The sequence below is a fragment of the Capra hircus genome, chromosome 2 (assembly GCF_001704415.2).
Source record: "Capra hircus breed San Clemente chromosome 2, ASM170441v1, whole genome shotgun sequence".
Lineage (NCBI taxonomy): Eukaryota > Metazoa > Chordata > Mammalia > Artiodactyla > Bovidae > Capra > Capra hircus.
The window spans coordinates 8,237,739-8,258,565 of record NC_030809.1 but is presented as its reverse complement, the minus strand read 5'-3'; the positions used below and the strand labels follow the sequence as shown (position 1 = coordinate 8,258,565).

Genomic DNA, 20,827 nt, shown 5'->3' with positions numbered 1-20,827 from the left:
CCTCCACTGGAGACTCCTGGACACTCACAGGCAAGTCTGGGTCAGTCTGTTGCACTCAATATGCCAACAAATTTGGAAAACTCAGCAGTGGCCACAGGACTGGAAAAGGTCAGTTTTCATTCCATCCCAAAGAAATCCAATGCCAATGAATGCTCAAACTTCCGCACAATTGCACTCATCTCAATCAGTCAGTCAGTCAGTTCAGTTGCTCAGTCATGTCCGACTCTTTGCAAACCCATGAACTGCAGCACGCCAGGCCTCCCTGTCCATCACCAACTCCCGGAGTTCACTCAAACTCACGTCCATCGAGTTGGTGATGCCATCCAGCCATCTCATCCTCGGTCGTCCCCTTCTCCTCCTGCCCCCAATCCCTCCCAGCATCAGAGTCTTTTCCAATGAGTCAACTCTTTGCATGAGGTGGCCGAAGTACTGGAGTTTCAGCTTTAGCATCATTCCTTCCAAAGAACACCCAGGACTGAGCTCCTTTAGAATGGACTGGTTGGATCTCCTTGCACTCATCTCATATGCTAGTAAAGTAATGCTCAAAATTCTCCAAGCTAGGCTTCAATAAAACGTGAACCAAGAACTTCCAGATGTTCAAGCTGGTTTTAGAAAAGGCAGAAGAACCAGAAATCAAATTGCCAACATCTGCTGGAACATCAAAAAAGCAAGAGAGTTCCAGAAAAACATCTATTTCTGCTTTATTGACTATGCCCAAAGCCTTTGACTGTGTGGATCACAATAAACTGTGGAAAATTCTGAAAGAGATGGGAATACCAAACCACCTGACCTGCCTCATGAGATATCTGTATGCAGGTCAGGAAGCAACAGTTAGAACTCGACATGGAACAACAGACTGGTTCCAAATCGGGAAAGGAGTACATCAAGGCTGTATACTATCATCCTACTTATTTAACTTATATGCAGAGTACATCATGAGAAATGCTGGACTGGATGAAGCTCAAGCTGGAATCAAGATTGCTGGGAGAAATATCAATAACCTCAGATATGCAAATAACATCACCCTTATGGCAGAAAGTGAAGAGGAACTAAAGCGCCTCCTGATGAAAATGAAAGAGGAGAGTGAAAAAGTTGGCTTAAAGTTCAACATTCAGAAAACGAAGATCATGGCATCCGGTCCCATCACTTCATGGCAAATAGATGGGGAAACAGTGGAAACAGTGGCTGACTTTATTTTTCTGGGCTCCAAAATCACTGCAGATGCTGATTGCAGCCATGAAATTAAAAGATGCTTACTCCTTGGAAGGACAGCTATGACCAACCTAGACAGCATGTTAAAAAGCAGAGACACTCCTTTGCCAACAAAGGTCTGTCTAGTCAAAGCTATGGTTTTTCCAGTAGTCATGTATGGATGTAAGAGTTGGACTGTAAGGAAAGCTGAGAGCCAAAGAATTGATGCTTTTGAACTGTGGTGTTGGGGAAGATTCTTGAGTCCCTTAGACTGCAAGGAGATCCAACCAGTGCATCCTAAAGGAGATCAGTCCTGAATATTCATCGGAAGGACTAATACTGAAGCTGAAGCTCCAATACTCTGGCCACCTGATGTGAAGAACTGACTCACTGGAAAAAACCCTGATGTTGGGAAAGATTGAAGGTGGGAGGAGGAGACGACAGAAAATGAGATGGCTGGACGGCATCACCGACTCAATGAACATGAGTTTGAGTGGACTTCAGGAGTTGGTGATGGACAGAGAGACCTGGCGTGCTGCAGTCCATGGGGTCGCAGAGTCAGACACGACTGAGAGACTGGACTGATGTCTAAAATGTATCCTACTTATACATTCTTGGAAATAAAAGTGATCAGTGTTTAATCCCTAGCACCAAAATAATAACTGGAATAATCTCAGACGTCATTCTGAACCTTCAGTAAATTAAACGTCAGCTATGGGTATCTCTGCAGTCTGTCTTTACCTTTCTTACTTTTTCTAGCCAAGACACATTTTCTAAGATAATGCATGCAATGACACGCTTTCCGTGACGTCTCAGGAGGGCGGCCCACCTTCCGGACACGGCTCAGGAGGAAGTGGCCAATAAGGGTTCCGGGAGGCACAGCCCGAGCCTGCAGGTTTCCAGAAGAGGAGACCACGCTCCAGGCAACACTGGCTGGGCATAAAGCCCCAGCGACTAGTGTAACCCGCACGATGCTGCCTCATTTCCGCCCACTTACAGCCGAAAACCCAAACAGCCAGCGGCGGATACCCGGATGGCGCGAAGGCGTGCCCGCGCATGCGCATCGCCGAGACCAATGGGCGAGGCGGAGGGTGGGGCTGGGCGGCCAGAGAGGAGAGCGTCAGTTGGACGAGAAGAGCCACGCCCACCACGCAACGTCTGTGCGCACGCGCAGAGCGCCAGCTCCTGGTATTTTTAGACGAGTCTGCTGTCGCCCTGTTCAAATTGTGTCAGGACGTTGGACGTGGAGGATTAGAGTGTTCGTTTGGGGAAGAACAGTGAACCTGTCTTCGTCCTTAGCTTCTACAGGAAGGCGTGCGTTGGGCCTTTCTCTCATTGAGTGAGGCGTCGACGGCCTGTGGTGGGTCTTCTGGTGACAGGGTGCTCCCGCCAGTACCTCAGGACGTGTGTGTCCCCGGGCCTGTGTGAGCTCCGCGGGTGGGGGATGGAAGGTGGCCTGCGGGAAGGCCGGCCGCAGGCGGCGCCACTGCCTGGAGGCCAGGAGGTTGATTTTCTCCTCGGCCCGGGGCCGCCCTCGCGACTCATTCCGGAACTTAACTTTTTTTTCTTTTTGCGTTTGTTTTTAGGAACTGAGTTTCTGGCAAGGGATACTCGTAGAAGAGTTAGCTGCCGGCCGAGATGTCCAGCTACGTGAACGACCTGTGGCCGGGTTCGCCGCCCAAGGCCTCGCCTTCGTCCTCGCGGTCGGGCCCGTGCAGCCGGCCGTCGTCGGCCTCCGGGAGCCGCTCTTCGTCCCGTTCCAGCGTCTCGAGCCGGTCGTGGTCCCGGAGCCGCAGCCCGCCCGGGCGGAGGAGCCGCTCCAGGTCTCGCTCCCGAAGGCGCCACCAGAGGAGGTACCGGCGCTACTCGCGCTCTTACTCGCGGAGCCACTCGCGTTCCCGCAGCCGCCGGTATCGGGAGAGGCACTCCGGCTCCACCCGGACGTCCTACCGGTCCCGCAGCCGCTCCCGCGGCCGCTTGTATTACCGTAGGGCCTACGGCATCGCGCGAGGCCGCCGCTACTACGGCTTCGGCCGCACCGTCTACCCCGAGGAGCGCAGAAGCTGGAGGGGGCGATCCCGGAGCAGGTCGCGAAGCCCAACCCCCTTTCGCTTGAGCGAGAAAGGTGAGTCGTTGGAGAGGCCTTCGGGGAAAGAGGAAGGCCCCCAGCGGGTTAATAGTTAAGACTCCAGTACGGTTGGCATCCAGTTTTAAAATGGACCGCTTTCTTTCCCCCTAGGGCTTAGCACCGTGCGTGTTAAATGGCTCTGTGGAGGGCAGTTGTGGGTGGACCAGCTCTCAAAATGCTGCTGATTTATTGACCAAGCTTTTGATTATTGGTGGCTCAGGCGGTAAAGCGTCTGTCTCCAATACGGGAGACCTGGATTCGACCCCTGGGTCAGGAAGATCCCCTGGAGAAGGAAATGGCAATCCACTCCAGTACTATTGCCTGGAAAATCCCATGGACAGAGGAGCCTAGTAGGCTACAGTCCATGGGGTCGCAAAGAGTTGGACACGACTGAGCGACCTCACGTTTCCTTTCCTTTGATTATTGAGGGAAACTTACTTTTCTAAACAAAAGCGGTAGAATTCCCTTTCCCTAAATAGAAATATATTTTATACGTGGAGATACTGTATAAATATCTTTATATTACTAGTGTAAGAACACTTTGTGATTTTGAGTTTTTTTGGAGAAATGATACCAGATAAATGAACATTTTGTGTTTCTTTTTGTAGATCGAATGGAGCTGTTAGAAATAGCCAAAGCCAATGCAGCAAAAGCGTTAGGAACAGCCAACTTTGACTTGCCAGCTAGTCTCAGAAGTGTTCCTGTATCTAAAGAAAGAAACCAGGAAACAGGTGTACTGAATAATGGTGCAAAGTCTGAGGTAAGTATTTTGTTTATTTTAAAAATAAACAATCTTCAAACTTCATCTCTAAACTTAATATTAAAATAAATAAGGTCTTCAGAAGACTACTACCAGAAAGAGCTGATTATCCATTTTTATTCCATTTACCCTAGACTGTTTCTTGGAATGGCTAGCTAATATAAATAACAGACCTGACAATATTAGATAGTGTCTTTCCCATGAAAGTGGGAGACTAATGACCTTTATTTTCAATTGCCATAATCCTGATTACTTCCATAATTGTAGCTGGTACTTTGGTGATTTCTTTGTAGTTACCAAGTTTTTCTAGCTAGTTTTTTATAGAGTATCTGTAATTTACATTTGCAGGGTTATGTTCCCACAGCTTCTGTACTCAACATACAGTATAGTTTATCTGCTTTATTTCTGTCTTATAGAAATCATGAATGTGGTCTCCAGACATTGATGAAGAAAGTCTGTTGGTAATTGATACATGCGCAAAAGCATCAGAGGTTAAACTAATTTGAAGTCTATGTTGACACACTGAAAGCTTAGTGTTTTGTTGGTAGATTCCGATGCATGCTAGAATTTGGGACAAGCACCATTTGGATAAGATACTAAAGACAATTTTTAAATGAAAGTGTACTTTGTAATGGCGGGGCATCTGATACAGATGTCCCTTTGATAATATATGCAATATATTCCAGATGTTTTGAGAGATTACAGAAGAAGAGGCCTGCTTCATTTGCAGATAAGTTTATTATAATTCTCCAGAAATGTGCAGCATAAAATGCATAGCTTTAAAGGTTTATAATAATTAGGAATTGATACATTCAGTTAACATGAGAACGATGGGTTATCTATCATGCAGACCCAGATGTGGGTTTGCCTAAGCATTAGTGGTGGACAAATAAGAGTTGAGTTGATTTTTCAGGTGATTAGGTACCCAACTGGATGGGCAAATGCCTTAGTTCTTTTGAAACTAGGTATTTTTTTGGTATAATTTTATTTTCACAGTTACTTGAATTTAGATCAGAGGGATACATACAATACTGCTTTATGGAGAAAGGTATCTTAAATCATTGAATCAATTTTATGGGAAAAACTTAACAAAAGTACTATGTTATTTTAGGATGTTGACTGGTTAGATCAAACTTGATTTATGTCTCTACAAGTAAATTCATAATACAATTGGACTACTTTTTATACCTACAAGGGTATGACTTCTAAAATTTACTTTCTTTTACCTGTCTAGCTATCGGACAAGTTAACAGAAGATGGAACAAAAAATGCCAATGAAAAGTCTTATCAGCAAAGAAGCATCACTTTTAGCTCTAATGTAAGTATATCTAAGCATTGATCACTCAAAAACTAGACTTGGAATGTATTTCTGTTGGGGGCTTTTATTTTTGTTGGCTTACTTGTGATATGAGGCCTACTAAGCCACTAAATAGAATTTTTAATACTTCTTTTGTGTGGGCCTCACAAGTGACCAATAGGTTCTTACTCTAATATGCACATTCTCAGTTTCAGTGTTTTCCCCTTTTAACTGTTCCCTTTGTCCTTTTTGATTGTTGAAATATTTTAAAATCTCAGAATATCCTGTGATTAGAATAATCAGCTAAAGGCTTAATAAAACTATCTTAATATCTCCCTATTGCAGTATGCCTTGCACGTATCTGATTTTCCCCACTAGTGTCTTGGCTTAACAGTTTGATGGAATTAAGTTGCAAGTGAGGTCCATGGCTTTGCATTTGGTTGGTGTCTTTTATTTAATGTGATAGTTTAAATATATAATGTATGTGTTTGGGAGGCTGACTTAAGAATTTGTTTTCTTTCAGAATTCTGTAGCAAAGCCTATGCTTCAGAAATCAGCTAAAGCTATTGCTGAAGAGAATTCTTCAGGATCCCCAAAAATAGATAAGAAGAAAAGTCCATATGGACTGTGGATACCTGTCTAAAAAAAGCCAGCTGCTAAGGTTGCCTGAAATGCACTTTTTTTTGCAAGTTTCTGTTTCTAGCATTATTCCATTCTTGTGAACCATTTAGTGGTGGTGTTGCAATTACAAATGACAACACAAAAATATGTAAATACTTAAAATTTAAATAATGATTTAGATTTCTCTTGCAGATGGGAGATAGCACAAATGGACCACAGGTTACACACAGGTGGGATTCTTGTATATTTACACTTGTAAATATTTTATATAATATGGATCTGTTATGTAGAAGTGAGATTTTTAAAAGCAAACAGTAATTGAACTGTTTGTGTTGTAAACATTTTGTTAATAAATTTTTAAAAATTATTTTAGTCTCTCTTGATTTTGTATATTTTACATAATGGGTTTTTATTTAATGAAGAAGAATGAGGTAGTATCTCCTTTAAAACCTTCCTGCTCCCAGATCCAAATCCATGGATTGATACCATAGGGCTCAGTGACCTTACCTGGGAGTTCATGAGAAATGTTGAACCTCAAGTCTCTACCCCAGATCTGAATTAGAAATTGAATCCCAACCGTGTTCCCTGTTGATGTAGGTACTCATTAAAATCTGAAAAGTTTGGCCTTAAAGACTTAATATTAGCATAGTGTTGTCCTGAACTGAGCATCAGGGCAGGAAACTCAGGTTGAAGTGGAATTGCTCAATGAGCTAGAAAATCAGAGGCTTTAGTTGCATTTATTGTTTTCCATCATGTTTTAATCATTGATTTGAAATTCTTGAATGCTTCTTACTATAGCTGAGAAGGAACTTAACTAAACATGTAAAAAATTTAAAATGAGTGTTACACTGAAGATCTGGACAGTTGGTTTAAACATTAGCTACAGACTTTGTAATTCGCCTGTTAATGTAGTGGATACCAGAACTTAGAAAGATTTTAAGCCATTTTTAAATGGTCTCTCCAAGCATTTGACTAATTGCATAAATGTTTGAATTTAAATGTAAGATGTGAGCTTAAAAAGATAGTGAAGATCCTCAAGTGGGATGTAATACTATATTAACTAAAGCTGTGCTATCCCGTATTTACATACACCTCCCATTAAGACAGCCACTAGGCCCATGTGTGCTTTTGACTACCTTGGAAGTTGGCTAGAATGACTGAGGAACTGAATTTTTTTGTTGATACAGTATATTAGGGAGCAATAGTTACATTACATAATCTCGGTAATAAAAGGTGTTTATCAGTTTCACAATCAATAGCCAGACAAAAAGTAAAAGATCGTTACAATTGTAAGCCATAATGGGAACATGATTAACAATATAAAATAATTACATACAGTTTGAGGGAGTCAAAGTTATGTGATAAGTGAAAGTGCATACATGTGTTTTCAATCCAGCCTGGTTGGTTGATGTGTTTAATCCATTTACATTTAAGGTAATTATCGATATGTATGATCCAATTACCAATTCCTTAATTGTTTTGGGTTTATTTTCTGTAAGTCTTTTTTTTGTTTGTTTCCTGCTTAGAGAAGTTCGTTTAGCATTTGCTATAAAGCTGGTTTAGTGGTTCTGAATTCTCTTTTGCTTGTCTGGAAAGCTGCTCCATCAAATCTGAATGAGAGTCTTGCCAGGTGGAAGTATTCTTGGTTATAGGTTCTACCCTTTCATCACTTGATAAATATATCTTGCCATTCCTTTTTGGCTTGTTGAGTGTCTGTTGAGAAATCAGCTGATAAGCTGATGGGAGTTCTCTTGTATGTTATTTGTTGTTTTTCCCTTGTTTTTAATACTTCATTTCTGTCATTAAGTTTTGTCCATTTGATTACTATGTCTTGGTGTTGGTGTGCTCCGCCTCGGATTTCTCCTGCCTGGGACTCTCTGCTTCCTGGACTTGGTTGACTGTTCCCTTTCCCTTGTTTGGGAAGTTTTCAGTTACTATATTTTTTCAGGTACTTTCTCTCCTTCTGGGACCCCTGTAATGCAAATGTTGGTGCATTTAATGTCCCAGAGGTCTCTTAGGCAGTCTTCATTCTTTTTCATTCTTTTCTATATTCTGTTCTGTGGCAGTGATTCCCACCATTCTGTCCTCCAGGTCATTTATCCGTTCTCCTGCCTCAGTTATTCTATTGATTCCTTATAGCACATTATTCATCTGTTTGTTCTTTGATTCTTTTTGGTCCTTAGTAAATGTTTTTTTGCATCTTCATTGTTTTCTCGAGATCCTGGGTCATTTTCAGTATCATTCTTAATTTTTTTTTTTTTTTTGGAAGGTTGCCTATCCACTTTATTTAGTGGTTTCTCTGGGGTTTTATCTTGTCCCTTCCTCTGGGATATAACTTTGTGCTTTTTTATGCTGATTAACTTTCAATAATATGGTTTTTGTTCTAGCTCTTGTGAAACTGTGGTTCTTCATGCTTCTGTCTGCCTGCTGGAGGAGGCTAAGAGGCTTGAGGAAGCTTCCTGATGAGAGGGACTGGTGTGGGAAAAAATGGTCTTATTGTGGTGGGCAGGGCCTTCTTGCACAGTAAAGCTTTAATACAGTTATTGGCTGATGGGTAGGGTTGGACTTCCTCCCTGTTAGGGCTCTTTGGATTAATGGCGACCTCCAAGAGGGCTTATGCCAAGGGGTAACTTCCTGGACTGCTGCTGCCAGTGCCCCTGTTCCTGTGGTGAGCCCCTGCTGACTCACATCTCTTCAGGACACCCTCCCAACATGCAAAAGGTAGTTTTGGTTCAGCTCTTCTTTTGGGTCACTGCTCCTTTTCTCTGGGTCTTGGTGCATAGGCAACATTTCATTTGTGTCCTCTAAGATTGCAGTCTGTTTCCCCAGTCTTGTGGAAATCCTATAATCAAATCCCCTTCAAGGCCAGATTTCCTGGGGATCCCTAGCCTGGAAAGTCTGAGGTGTGGTCCAGAACCTTCACAACAGTGGGAGAACTAATTCAGTATTACTGTTCTCCAGTTTGTGGGTCACCCACCTGGCGGGTATGGAATTTATTGTGATTGCCCCCCTCCTACTGTCTCCCTGTGGCTTGTCTTTGATGTGGGGATCTTTTTGGTGGGTTCCAGCATCTTCCTGTCAGTGGTTGGTCAACAGCTAGTTGTGATTTTGATGCTCTTGGAGGAAGAGATGAGCATACATCCTAGTCTGCCATCTTGAACCGGAAGCCTAGAACTGAATTTTAAGTAACCATTTACTGAAAAGTGGAGATAATAAATATTTCTGTGTAGAATATTGTATTGGATAAGAGCTGCTCTTAAATTTGACCCTATTAAAAATGTAAATGTGCAAAGACTTGGGTATATATGTCCTGGACATCAAATTTGTTACTATCTTTTAGGTAGTCTTGGTCACATTCTCATCCTTTAAGCCAGCAACACTTGATGTGAACAAGGAATTTCCTGGGAGAAAGAGTTTTTCTGCGTAAAATAAAATGTTTCTTTTCCACTTAGTTTCTAACAGTGGTTATTGGGAGGGTAATTTGCTTCTAATTCATGAGAGTTTAAATAGTAGGTTCATTTTTTTTTTATTCTAAGGAGACCTGAGAATATCGATACACTGGCCTACATCAAAGTACAAGAAAACAGGATTGGTTTTAGGGTTTGTAATTTTTTGAAAATGTGGATAACATGAACACCCAATTTTCTAATTTGTTGGTATATCCTTAGCAAGCTTACAGAACTCTCCAAGGTATTCTTTGTAAGGGAAACTTTTGCAATGAACTGATGACAAAATGCTAAGATAATTTTCACCTTCACTTAGCTGATGACAGAAAAGCACCTGCTTTGATTGTGATTAATACAGCCTTTAATAGCTAAGTATACAAATCATGTAACCTCTTTAACCAGTCCTCCTATATAACAGATTAGGCAAATCTGTTACCTTTCAGCCTTGTTCAGTGGCTTAGTCTTGTCAGACTTTTTGCGACCCCATGGGCTGCAGCATGGCAGGCTTCCCTGTCCTTCAGCATCTCCTAGAACTTGCTCAAACTCATGTTCATTGAGTTGGTGATGTATCCAACCATCTTGTCCTCTGTTGTCCCCTTCTACCTTCAATCTTTGCCAGCATCTGGGTCTTTTCCAGTGAGTCAGTTCTTCACATCAGGTGGCCAGTATTGGAGCTTCAGCTTCAGCCTCAGTGCTTCCAATGAATATTCAGAATTTATTTCCTTTACGATTGACTGGTTTGATCTTGCAGTCCAACAGACTCTCAAGCATCCTCTCCAACACCACAGTTCAAAAGCATCAATTCTTCAGTGCTGAGCCTTTGTGGTCCAACTCTCACATCCATACATGACTACTGGAAAAACCATAGCTTTGACTAGACGGACCTTTGTTGGCCAAGTAATGTCTCTGCTTTTTAGTATGCTGTCTAGGTTGGTCACAACTTTTCAAGGAGCAAGTGTCTTTTAATTTCATGGCTGCAGTCACCATCTGCAGTGATTTTGGAGCCCAAGAAAATAAAAGTCTGTCACTGTTTCCATTGTTTCTCCACCTGTTTGCCATGAAGTGATGGGACTGGATGCCATGATCATCTTGTGCTGTGCTTAGTTGCTTCATTCATGTCTTACTCTTCGTGACCTATGGACTGTGGCCCACCAGGCCCCTCTGTCCATGGGATTATTCAGGCAAGAATACTGGAGTGGGTTGCCATGCCCTTCTCCAGGGGATCTTCCCAACCCATGATCTTAAGTTTTTGAATGCTGAGTTTTAAGCCAGCTTTTTCACTCTCACCTTCATCAAGAGGCTCTTTAGTTCCTCTTTGCTGCCTTAAGGATGGTGTCATTTGGGTATCTGAGGTTACTGATATTTTTCCTGGCAATCTTGATTCCAACTTGTGCTTCATCCACCCTGGCATTTCACATGATGTACTATGCATATAAGTTAAACAGGGCAACAATATACAGCCTTGATGTAGTACTTTGCCAATTTTCAATCAGTCCATTGTTCCATGTTTGATTCTAACTTTTGATTCTTGACCTGCATACAGATTTCTCAGCAGGCAGGTAAGGTGGGAATACCAGGGAATGGTATTGCCATCTCTTTAAGAATTTTCCAGTTTGCTGTGATCCACACAGTCAAAGTCTTTGGCGTAGCCAATGAAACAGAAATAGATCTTTGTCTGGAATTCTTTTGCTGCTTCTATGATCCACTGGATGTTGGCCATTTGATCTCTGGTTCCTCTGCCTTTTCTAAATCCAGCTTGAACATCTCCAAGTTCACGATTCACGTACTGATGAAGCCTAGCATGGAGAATTCTAAGTGTTACTTTGCTAGCGTGTGAAATGAGTGCAATTGTGTGGTAGTTTGAACAATCTTTGGCATTGCCTTTCTTTGGGTTTGGAATGAAAACTGACCTTTTCCAGTCCTGTGGCCACTGCTGAGTTTTCCAAATTTGCTGGCATATTGAGTACAGCACTTTTAATAGCATCCTCTTTTACGACCTGAAATGGCTGGAATTCCATCAGCTCCACTAGCTTTGTTCGTAGTGATGCTTCTTAAGGCCCACTTGACTTCACATTCCAGAATGTCTGGCTCTAGGTGAATGATCACACCATTGTGGTTATCTGGGTCATGAAGATCTTTTTAATATAGTTCTGTGTATTCTGTGTATTGTTCACTTAGGAAGGCTTTCTTATCTCCTTGCTATTCTTTGGAACTCTGCATTCAGATGGGTATATCTTTCCTTTTCTCCTTTGCCTTTAGCTTCTCTCTTTTCTCCGCTATTGTTAAGGCCTCTTCAGACAACCATTTTGCCTTTTTTCATTTCTTGGTGATGGTTTTGATCACCACCACCTGTACAATGTTATGAACCTCTGTCCGTAGTTCTTCAGGCACTCTATCAGATCTAATTTGTTAAAATCTATTTGTCACTTCCACTATCCTACTTTCTTCAATTTAAGTCTGAATTTTGAAATAAAAAGTTCATGATCTGAGCTAAAGTCAGCTTTTGGTATAAAGAATTCATGATCTGAGCTTAAGTCAGCTCCTGGTCTTATTTTTGCTGATTGTACAGAGACTCTCCATGTTCGACTGCAAAGAATATAATCAGTCTGATTTCAGTATTGACCATCTGGTGATGTACATGTGTAGAGTAGTCTCTTGTGTTGTTGGAAGAGTGTGTTTGCTATGACCAGTGTGTTCTCTTGGCAAAACTCTGTTAGCCTTTGCCCTGCTTCATTTTGATCTCCAAGGCCAAACTTGCCTGTTACTCCAGGTATCTCTTGACTTCCTACTTTTGCCTTCTAGTTCCCTATGATGAAAAGGACATCTTTTTTTGGTGTTAGTTCTAGAAGGTCTTGTAGAAGTTCTACTTCTTGTAGAAGGTTTTATAGAAGTTCTAGAAGGTCTTACAAGACCTTCATAGAAGGTCTTCATAGAACTGTTCAGCTTGTTTGGCAGTAGTGGTTGGGCCATAGACTTGGGTTACTGTGATATTGAATGGCTTGCTTTGGAAATGAACAGAGATCATTCTGTCTTTTGAGGTTGTACCCAAGTACTGCATTTTGGACTCTTGTTGACTTCGAGGGCTATTCCATTTCTTTTAAGGGATTCTTGCCCAAAGTGGTAGATACAATGATCATCTGAATTAAATTTGCCCACTCCAGTCCATTTTAGTTCACTGATTGCTAAAATGTCAATGTTCACTCTTGCCATTTCCTGTTTGACCGCTTCCAATTTACCTTGATTCATGGACCTAACATTCCAGGTTCCTATGCAATATTGTTCTTAACAGCATCGGACTTGACTTCCACCACCAGACCCATCCACAGCTGGTTGTTTTTGCTTTGGCTCAGCCTCTTCATTCCTCCTGGAGCTATTTCTCTGCTCTTTCAGTTCAGTTCAGTCGCTCAGTCGTGTTCGACTCTTTGCGACCCCATGAATCGCAGCACGCCAGGCCTCCCTGTCCATCACCATCTCCCGGAGTTTACTCAGACTCACGTCCATCGAGTCCGTGATGCCATCCAGCCATGTGATCCTCGGTCGTTCCCTTCTCCTCCTGCCCCCAATCCCTCCCAGCATCAGAGTCTTTTCCAATGAGTCAACTCTTCGCATGAGGTGGCCAAAGTACTGGAGCTTTAGCTTTAGCATCATTCCTTCCAAAGAAATCCCAGGGCTGATCTCCTTCAGAATGGACTGGTTGGATCTCCTTGCAGTCCAAGGGACTCTCAAGAGTCTTCTCCACGGAGAAGACTCTTCTCCACACAGTCCAAACGCATCAATTCTTCGGCACTCAGCCTTCTTCACAGTCCAACTCACATCCATACATGACCACAGGAAAAACCATAGCCTTGACTAGACGGACCTTAGTCGGCAAAGTAATGTCTCTGCTTTTGAATATACTATCTAGATTGGTCATAACTTTTCTTCCAAGGAGTAAGCGTCTTTTAATTTCATGGCTGCAGTCACCATCTGCAGTGATTTTGGAGCCCAAAACAATAAAGTCTGACACTGTTTCCACTGTTTCCCCATCTATTTCCCATGAAGTGATGGGACCTGCCATGATCTTTGTTTTCTGAATGTTGAGCCTTAAGCCAACTTTTCCACTCTCCACTTTCACTTTCATCAAGAGGCTTTTTAGCTCCTCTTCACTTTCTGCCATAAGGGTGGTGTCATCTGCATATCTGAGGTTATTGATATTTCTCCTGGCAATCTTGATTCCAGCTTGTGTTTCTTCCAGCCCAGCATTTCTCATGATGTACTCTGCATATAAGTTAAATAAGCAGGGTGACAATATACAGCCTTGACGTACTCCTTTTCCTATTTGGAACCAGTCTGTTGTTCCATATCCAGTTCTAACTGTTGCTTCCTGACCTGCATACAGATTTCTCAAGAAATGCTCTTTTCCAGTAGCATATTGGGCACTTACGGACCTGGGGAGTTCATCTTTCAGTGTGATATCCTTTTTGCCTTTTCATACTGCTCATGGGGTTCTCAAAGCAAGAATACTAAAGTGGTTTGCCATTCCCTTCTCCAGTGGACCACATTTTGTCAGAACTCTCCACCATGACCCAAATATCTTGGCTTATTTTCTTTTTACTACCAAGTATGCTGAAAAGAGGGCTTTCCTGGTGGCTCAGATGATAAAGAATCTGCCTGTAAAATTCAGGAGACCTGGGTTGGATCCCTGGGTAGGGAAGATGCCCTGAAGAAGGGTTTGGCTAGCCACTCCAGTATTTTTGCCTGGAGAATTCTGTGGACAGAAAAGCCTGGCAGGCTACAGTCCGTGGGGTCACAAAGAGTTAGACACTACCGACCGACTAATACTCCTAACTCCTAATGCTGAAAAGAACATACTTTCTCCATTTTTTCATAATCATCCCATGAAGTCCTGTCAGTCTTTAACTTGACCTTGTTTGGGTATGGCCATGACTACTATGTTCAGTCTCTTCTAAGCTTTATAACATAAGATAACTCATATTCCCAGACTGTCATTATGTAAGTGGGATGTAGTTGCCTAGGTGTGATAAACCATGTCATCACAAACTGTGAACAAATAGCAAGCAGCTGCTGACAGTGAGAAATTGTACCAAGAGACTAGATTCAGTGCTGTCCAATATAAAGGAGAGCCTCAATCGAAAAAGATTAAAGAGGTCAATTCATTTTTTATCCCAGTATACTTAAAAATATTTCAACATTTAATGTAAAAAGAGGTGATACCCTGCCTTTTTTTGGTAAGGTGGTGTGATTCAGTGTGTATTTTACACTTAAAGCATACCTCAGCTTGTCCTAGCCACATTTCAGCTGGTAGCTAGTCACATATGGTAGATGGCTACTGTGCTTATTGAAAGCACAGCCCTAGATATTAGGTTCAGGTCTATAATACTGTTGTTTAGTCACTAAGTCATGTCTAACTCTTCTATGACCCCACGGACTGTAGCCCACCAGGCTCTGTTGTCCATGGGATTTCCCAGGCAAGAATACTGGAGTAGGTTGCCATTTCCTTCTCCAGGGGATCTTCCCAACCCAGAGATGGAACCCACGTCTCCTGCATTGGCAGGTGGGTTCTTGACGTCTGAGCCACCAGGAAAGCCCTCAGGTCTGTAATACTTTGCTTTTTTTTTTTCTCCTAGAGAAGTCATGCTTACTGAACTAACTACCGCATGTTGTCCTTTGGTTTTCTTTGCTGAAACATCAAGTTTACCTCGTAAAATAAAACTTGTTCTTATGAGGCCTCACTTTTCACTATTTCCTTATGGAGTTCTTTCTCGAATTTGTCTGTCATTCAGGCAGATTGCTATACATGTGTCTTTGACCTCTTCTATTGTCTACAGTGGCTCTTTGTCCTTTGCTCGCTGTTGGATTCTGTCCTTGGCCTCCTCCTTTAACCTCTGTTGCCAGTTTCCTCCATTCTGCCTTTAACTATCATCTACTAACTGAGGATTAGCAATTTTCTGAACTCCAGTTTGCAATGCTTGCCTCGGTGCTTCAGAATGAAGCTTTCCTATACTGAGCTTATTACAGTATTGCCTGTTTGAATTAGTGGCTTTCATCATGCACCCAGTCACCTTCAAAGATCATACTGACATCTGATTTTTGGTTGGCTCTTGGAAGTGCTTTTCTCCTCTGTAGAAATCCTATTTGTCTTTTAAACCCAGGTCCGTATCGTGTCTATGAAACCTATGAATTTTTCCCTCACCTCCTTTTCCCTTAGTTGAAATGTATTCAATGTTTCTTTGAAAATACTGGGAAACAAACAACCATCATTTCATTACTCTTGATAAGATTGGGCTGCATGGGTGTACATTTGTCTAATTAAGTTAAAAAATTAGTCTAAGTAAAATTACCACTTCTGTTCCCATTCTCCAGAGACAATCACTGTAAATAGTATGATATACATCCTGTATTTTTTTTTTTATCCTGGACAAACCCCTCTTTATATAGATAAGAGCATCTCTTCAGTGTAGATCTATCTCATTCTTTAATTGTATGAATGTACTATAGTGTTACAATTTCCCTATTCACCGTACATTGAATATACCTTTATTAATAGCACTTATATAGCCATCTATATAAGTCCATCATTAGCTAAATCATATTTTCCTACTCGTTTATCCATAAGCATTGCCCAATTTACTGATCTCAGTCCTAGTTAATGTTTTTATTCACATGACATGGAATAAATAATCTTTACTTTCATGCGATACTCCTGACTTCAGTCTTCTGTCCTCTGTTTCCCATGTGTGTGTATGTATAATTAATCAAATATCCTGAAACCAATTGAAATAAGGTTAGAATTCCAATTAGCCTTAAAAAAATGGATTGTATTATATATATTTTAATAATTCTTTGACCAAGTATTTTAACTTACATTCTTCCAAGGAATATTTGCTTTTTGCAGGATGGCATATTTACAAAATGCCATTGTAGAATCAGTCTCCTACCCTCTATGCTTGCCCCATACATGCACCTGGGCCATGGAGTAGAAAATGAGAAAGGCAAGAACTTGTTAACGGACTGTTCTGGGTGGATGAGGGGATGGGGAAAGTTAAGGTCAGTTTCCAGTAGGAATTTCCATTGCCTTTCTTTCACTACCTACCATAGCTTACAAGAAGAATTAGTGCCAGTTTAGCATCTGAAGCTCCCAAGTTGAACTCTAGGTCAAGTCAAACATGACAAATTTCATCATGATGATGACTTGGGTTTATGTCTAAGAATTTTAAGCCTAGCAGAGTACACACATTAAGTACACACCTAAAACACAGAAATGCAAGACAAGATTTTTCTGAAACAAGTGAATAAATATGTAAGTATGAAAATATAGTCATTTGTAGAACACATCTTTACAAGTTATAAAAGGGAAGTGTCCTAATTTACTGGTACAATTTTGCAGTCAAAACAGTTCCTGAAGGAGATTAGACAAGCTGTTCCCTCTTTCTAAGTTAATTTCAGCTGTATATTTCTCATAGAATCTTTCTGCCTTCTTGTTGAATTTAGCATTCCTTTCATTAGTGTATAATGATGTCTCCAGCTATATTTGTTTCATTTTTTTAATTCTGTAGAAACATATACGGAATCCAAAGCTGCTTGCTTTTTTGTTCTAAGACTGAAGCAATATATTTAGAAAAGTACCCTGCAAGGATATATGTCCAATGAGCATTGTTCTTGCAGTTTTCTTTTTAAAGTTAACAGTACCATCAAATGTGAAAGAGGAGAGTGAAAAAGTTGGCTTAAAGCTCAGCATTCAGAAAACAAAGATCATGGCATCTGGTCCCATCACTTCATGGCAAAGAGATGGAGAAACAGTGGAAACAGTCGCAGACTTTATTTTTTTGGGCTCCAAAATCACTGCAAACGGTGATTGCAGCCATGAAATTAAAAGACGCTTACTTCTTGGGAGAAAAGTTACGACCAACCTAGACAGCATATTAAAAAGCAGAGACGTTACTTTATCAACAAAGGCCTGACTAGTCAAGGCTATGCTTTTTCTAGTAGTCATATATGAATGTGAGAGATGGACTATAAAGAAAGCTGAGCCCTGAAGAATTGATGCTTTTGAACTGCGGTGTTGGAGAAGACTCTTGAGAGTCCCTTGGATTGCAAGGAGATCCAACCAGTCCATCTAAAGGAGATCAGTCCTGAGTTCACTGGAAGGTCTGATGTTGAAGCTGAAACTCCAATACTTTGGCCAGCTGATGTGAAGAGCTGATTCATTTGAAAAGATCCTGATGCTGGGAAAGATTGAAGGCAGGAGAAGGGGATGACAGAGGATGAGATGGTTGGATGGCATCACCAGTTCAATGGACATGAGTTTGAGTAAACTCCGGGACTTGGTGATGGACAGGGAGGCCTGGCGTGCTGCAGTCCATGGGGTTGCAAAGAGTCAGACAAGACTGAGTGAACTGAACTGAACTGAAACATCAAATGACCTGATCTGAAGTTTGAGAACCTGGGTTCAGGTTGAAATATGAGAGCAGTGATACATTATGTTAGAATTTTTATGCATACTCTATAGATTCTGCCTAATAATTATACCATTCAAAACATATAAAAGTGGTAGAGGATGGGACCATTCTTCAAACTAATAATTCAAATGTTCTTTAATTTCTTAATTCAAGTGTTCTTTGATTTCTACCCAGTTAATTTTGTTATTAGGCATGAAATCAGTACTAAAACTTCAAGCTACATTTGTAGTACTTGCTGCTTTTCCAAGTCTATGACCATCCTGCCAGTTTCTTCTTGGAAGGCACATATGTTCTATGAAGAGGCCTACTAGAAGTTGGGTGGAATGCCTTTCCACTGAAAAAGTGAATTTGTGAGTAACAGGAAAAAAGATTCCATACCATAGCACATGGAACTCTGCTCAGTGTTAATGGCAGCCTGGATGGGAGGGGAGTTTAGGGGAGAATGGATACATGTATATTTATGGTTAAATCATTTTGCAGTTCACTTGAAACTATCACAACATATTTGTTAATTGTATATATTCAAATACAAAATAAAGTTAAAAAAAGATCCTATACCTTTAGCACTGGACAGTGTTCAGCGGTCAAAAGTGGAAAACTTAGGGATTATATTTTATTTCAAAGAAATTAGCTGAGGACCACGGGTTAATGGACTTAACCAAGTTCATATGGTGAGAGATCCTGAGTAACATGCTATGCTTAGCACAATTTACAGCCCTCTCCACTCTACTGCACTGTCACTATTAAAACAGTTTTGATCTTTAGCACGTGCATGCGTGCTAAGTTGCTTCAGTCACGTCCAGCTTTGCAACCCTATGGGCTGTAGCCCACCAGAATCCTCTGTCTGTGGGATTCTCCAGGCAAGAATACTGTAGTGGGTTGCCATGCCTTCCTCCAGGGGATCTTCCGACCCAGGGATTGAACCCACATCTCTTACGTCTCCTGCATTGGCAGGAAGGATCTTTATCACTAGAGCCATCTCGAAAGTACCTGTCTTACTTAAGTAAGGAGTGCAGTTTAGCATTGCTTACTGCACATAATAGAAAGTATAACTGTGTCCTTCGCCTTTGGAAAGTGTAATAGCAACAGTAATAATCATGATAATAAGTAATAGCCAGTACATATACAGTGCCTTCTGTATGCCAAGCACTGATCTAATGCATTGTATGAATTTATTTGTTATGATTTATTTAATCATTCTTTGCTCAGCCTATGAAGTGAGAGAGCACTGTTGTAATTCCCTGTATACAGGTGAAGAAACAGAAAAATCTTGTGACGCAGCTAGTAAGTGGTGGAGCCAGGACTCAAGGCCAGGAAGCAAAGCTCCAGGATCAGCACTCTTAAATTCAAGGCCTTCCAGCAACACACAAAACATATGCCTTTAAAACACTTTGACTTACTGCTTTTCTCTCAAGTCTCTTGTATGTTTCTATGTCAGGTCTGATCTGTTTGGTCAACCTATGATACTGGTGTAACTGGGCAGCAGCATAATCTGAAGAAAATGGGACGCAAACTATTTTAGATGTTGGATATTATTAGACTTGTAAAATGGGCCATTAATATGCCCAGTCAGTAAAGTTAAAGCCGTTTTTATCTGAAAATCCAAGATCAGGATTTTTCCTCTTTTTCCTCTTCCATCTTTCTACATCTTTTACACTGATCTCTAGTAACTTTACTTCTTCATAGTCTTTCCCTCTTGCTGCACATTTCTAAAGTGAAAGTCGCTCAGTCGTGTCCAACTCTTTGCAACCGCGTGGACTGTAGAGTCCCTGGAATTCTCCAGGCCAGAATACTGGAGTGGGTAGCCTTTCCCTTCTCCAGGGGATCTTCCCAACCCAAGGATCAAACCCAGGTCTCCAGCATTGCAGGCAGATTCTTTACCACGTGAGCCTCAAGGGAAGCCCGAGAATACTGGAGTGGGTAGCCTATCCCTTCTCCAGTGGCTCTTCCCAACCCAGGAATCAAACTGGGGTCTCCTGCATTGCAGGCGGGTTCTTTACCAACTGAGCTATGAGAGAAGCCCGCACATTCCTAAAATGAGGGGAAAATCATTACCTTTGTTCCCTTTTATAATTCCTTGATTCATATGAAACACCTGAAGACTGCCATCAAGACAGTAAAATGGCCAATCTACAAAAATTGTGGAATTTGCTGTGCTGTGATCTGAAAGAAGTAATATGTCTATAACACCGACACCAAAAATAACTGTGGGGAAACACCGTGTCCATCAAAATCCTTCCCTCCTTTCTGCCCTCATGGCGGCCCAGTTCTCAATGTCCCTTGCAGCTGGATCCGGCCAGTGACTTAGGCTGCTCAACTGGGAACTGATACTTGAAAGCCTCACGGGCTGTCTTTTTGTTTAATTGTTAAGTCATGTCCAACTTCTTTGTCACCCTGTGGACTGTGGCCTGCCAGTCTCCTCTGTCCATGGGATTGCCAGGCAAGAATACTGGAGTGGGTTGTCATTTCCTTCTCGAGGGAATCTGCCCAACCCAGGGGTTGAACCCGAGTTTCCTGCAATGGTAGGCAGATTCTTTACTGCTGAGCCACCAAGGAGGTCTGAGCTTTATCTTTTCTTAGTTGGAGCTTTTGTTACTGTAGCTTAACCTTTTACCCTAATATCCATTATGTGGCTCTAACTATGTGCCAGCAGTGTTGTAAGTATTTTACATATTTTATTCTAACAACTCTTAAGGTAGAGGTGAGGAAACCAGAGCTGGAATGCTTAATGCTTAACTATGATACCATATGCTCTATACTGCTTCAACATAGTAATATTTGAATCCACAGCTAATGTAGATGGCAGAAGTGTACTTATTTTTTCCTTTTCTTCTCCCTGCAGTTGCCATTCCAAATGAACTTTTTTATCTTCCCAGTTTTCAGGTAATTTAAGTCTTTTATGTCCTCCGCAACTTCCTGGTGATT

At 41.6% G+C, this 20,827-nt stretch overlaps 1 protein-coding gene and 1 pseudogene across 3 annotated transcripts; one reads left to right on the top strand and one right to left on the bottom strand.

The window, feature by feature from the left end:
• Positions 2,353-6,364, top strand: RSRP1 (arginine and serine rich protein 1). 3 transcript variants are annotated; one of them, XR_001918872.1, is made up of 5 exons: positions 2,353-2,551; positions 2,778-3,316; positions 3,928-4,079; positions 4,766-5,397; positions 5,900-6,364. XR_001918872.1 is itself a non-coding variant. In XM_018056012.1 (5 exons), exons 2-5 carry the CDS (start codon positions 2,830-2,832, stop codon positions 6,017-6,019), a joined length of 843 nt encoding a protein of 280 aa, XP_017911501.1. In that variant the 5' UTR covers positions 2,353-2,551; positions 2,778-2,829; the 3' UTR covers positions 6,020-6,364. The 3 variants fall into 3 exon arrangements, 1 of the variants encoding a protein (XP_017911501.1); XR_001918871.1 differs by having other exon boundaries at positions 4,496-5,397; XM_018056012.1 differs by having other exon boundaries at positions 5,314-5,397.
• Positions 16,831-20,827, bottom strand: LOC102183376 (annotated as a pseudogene).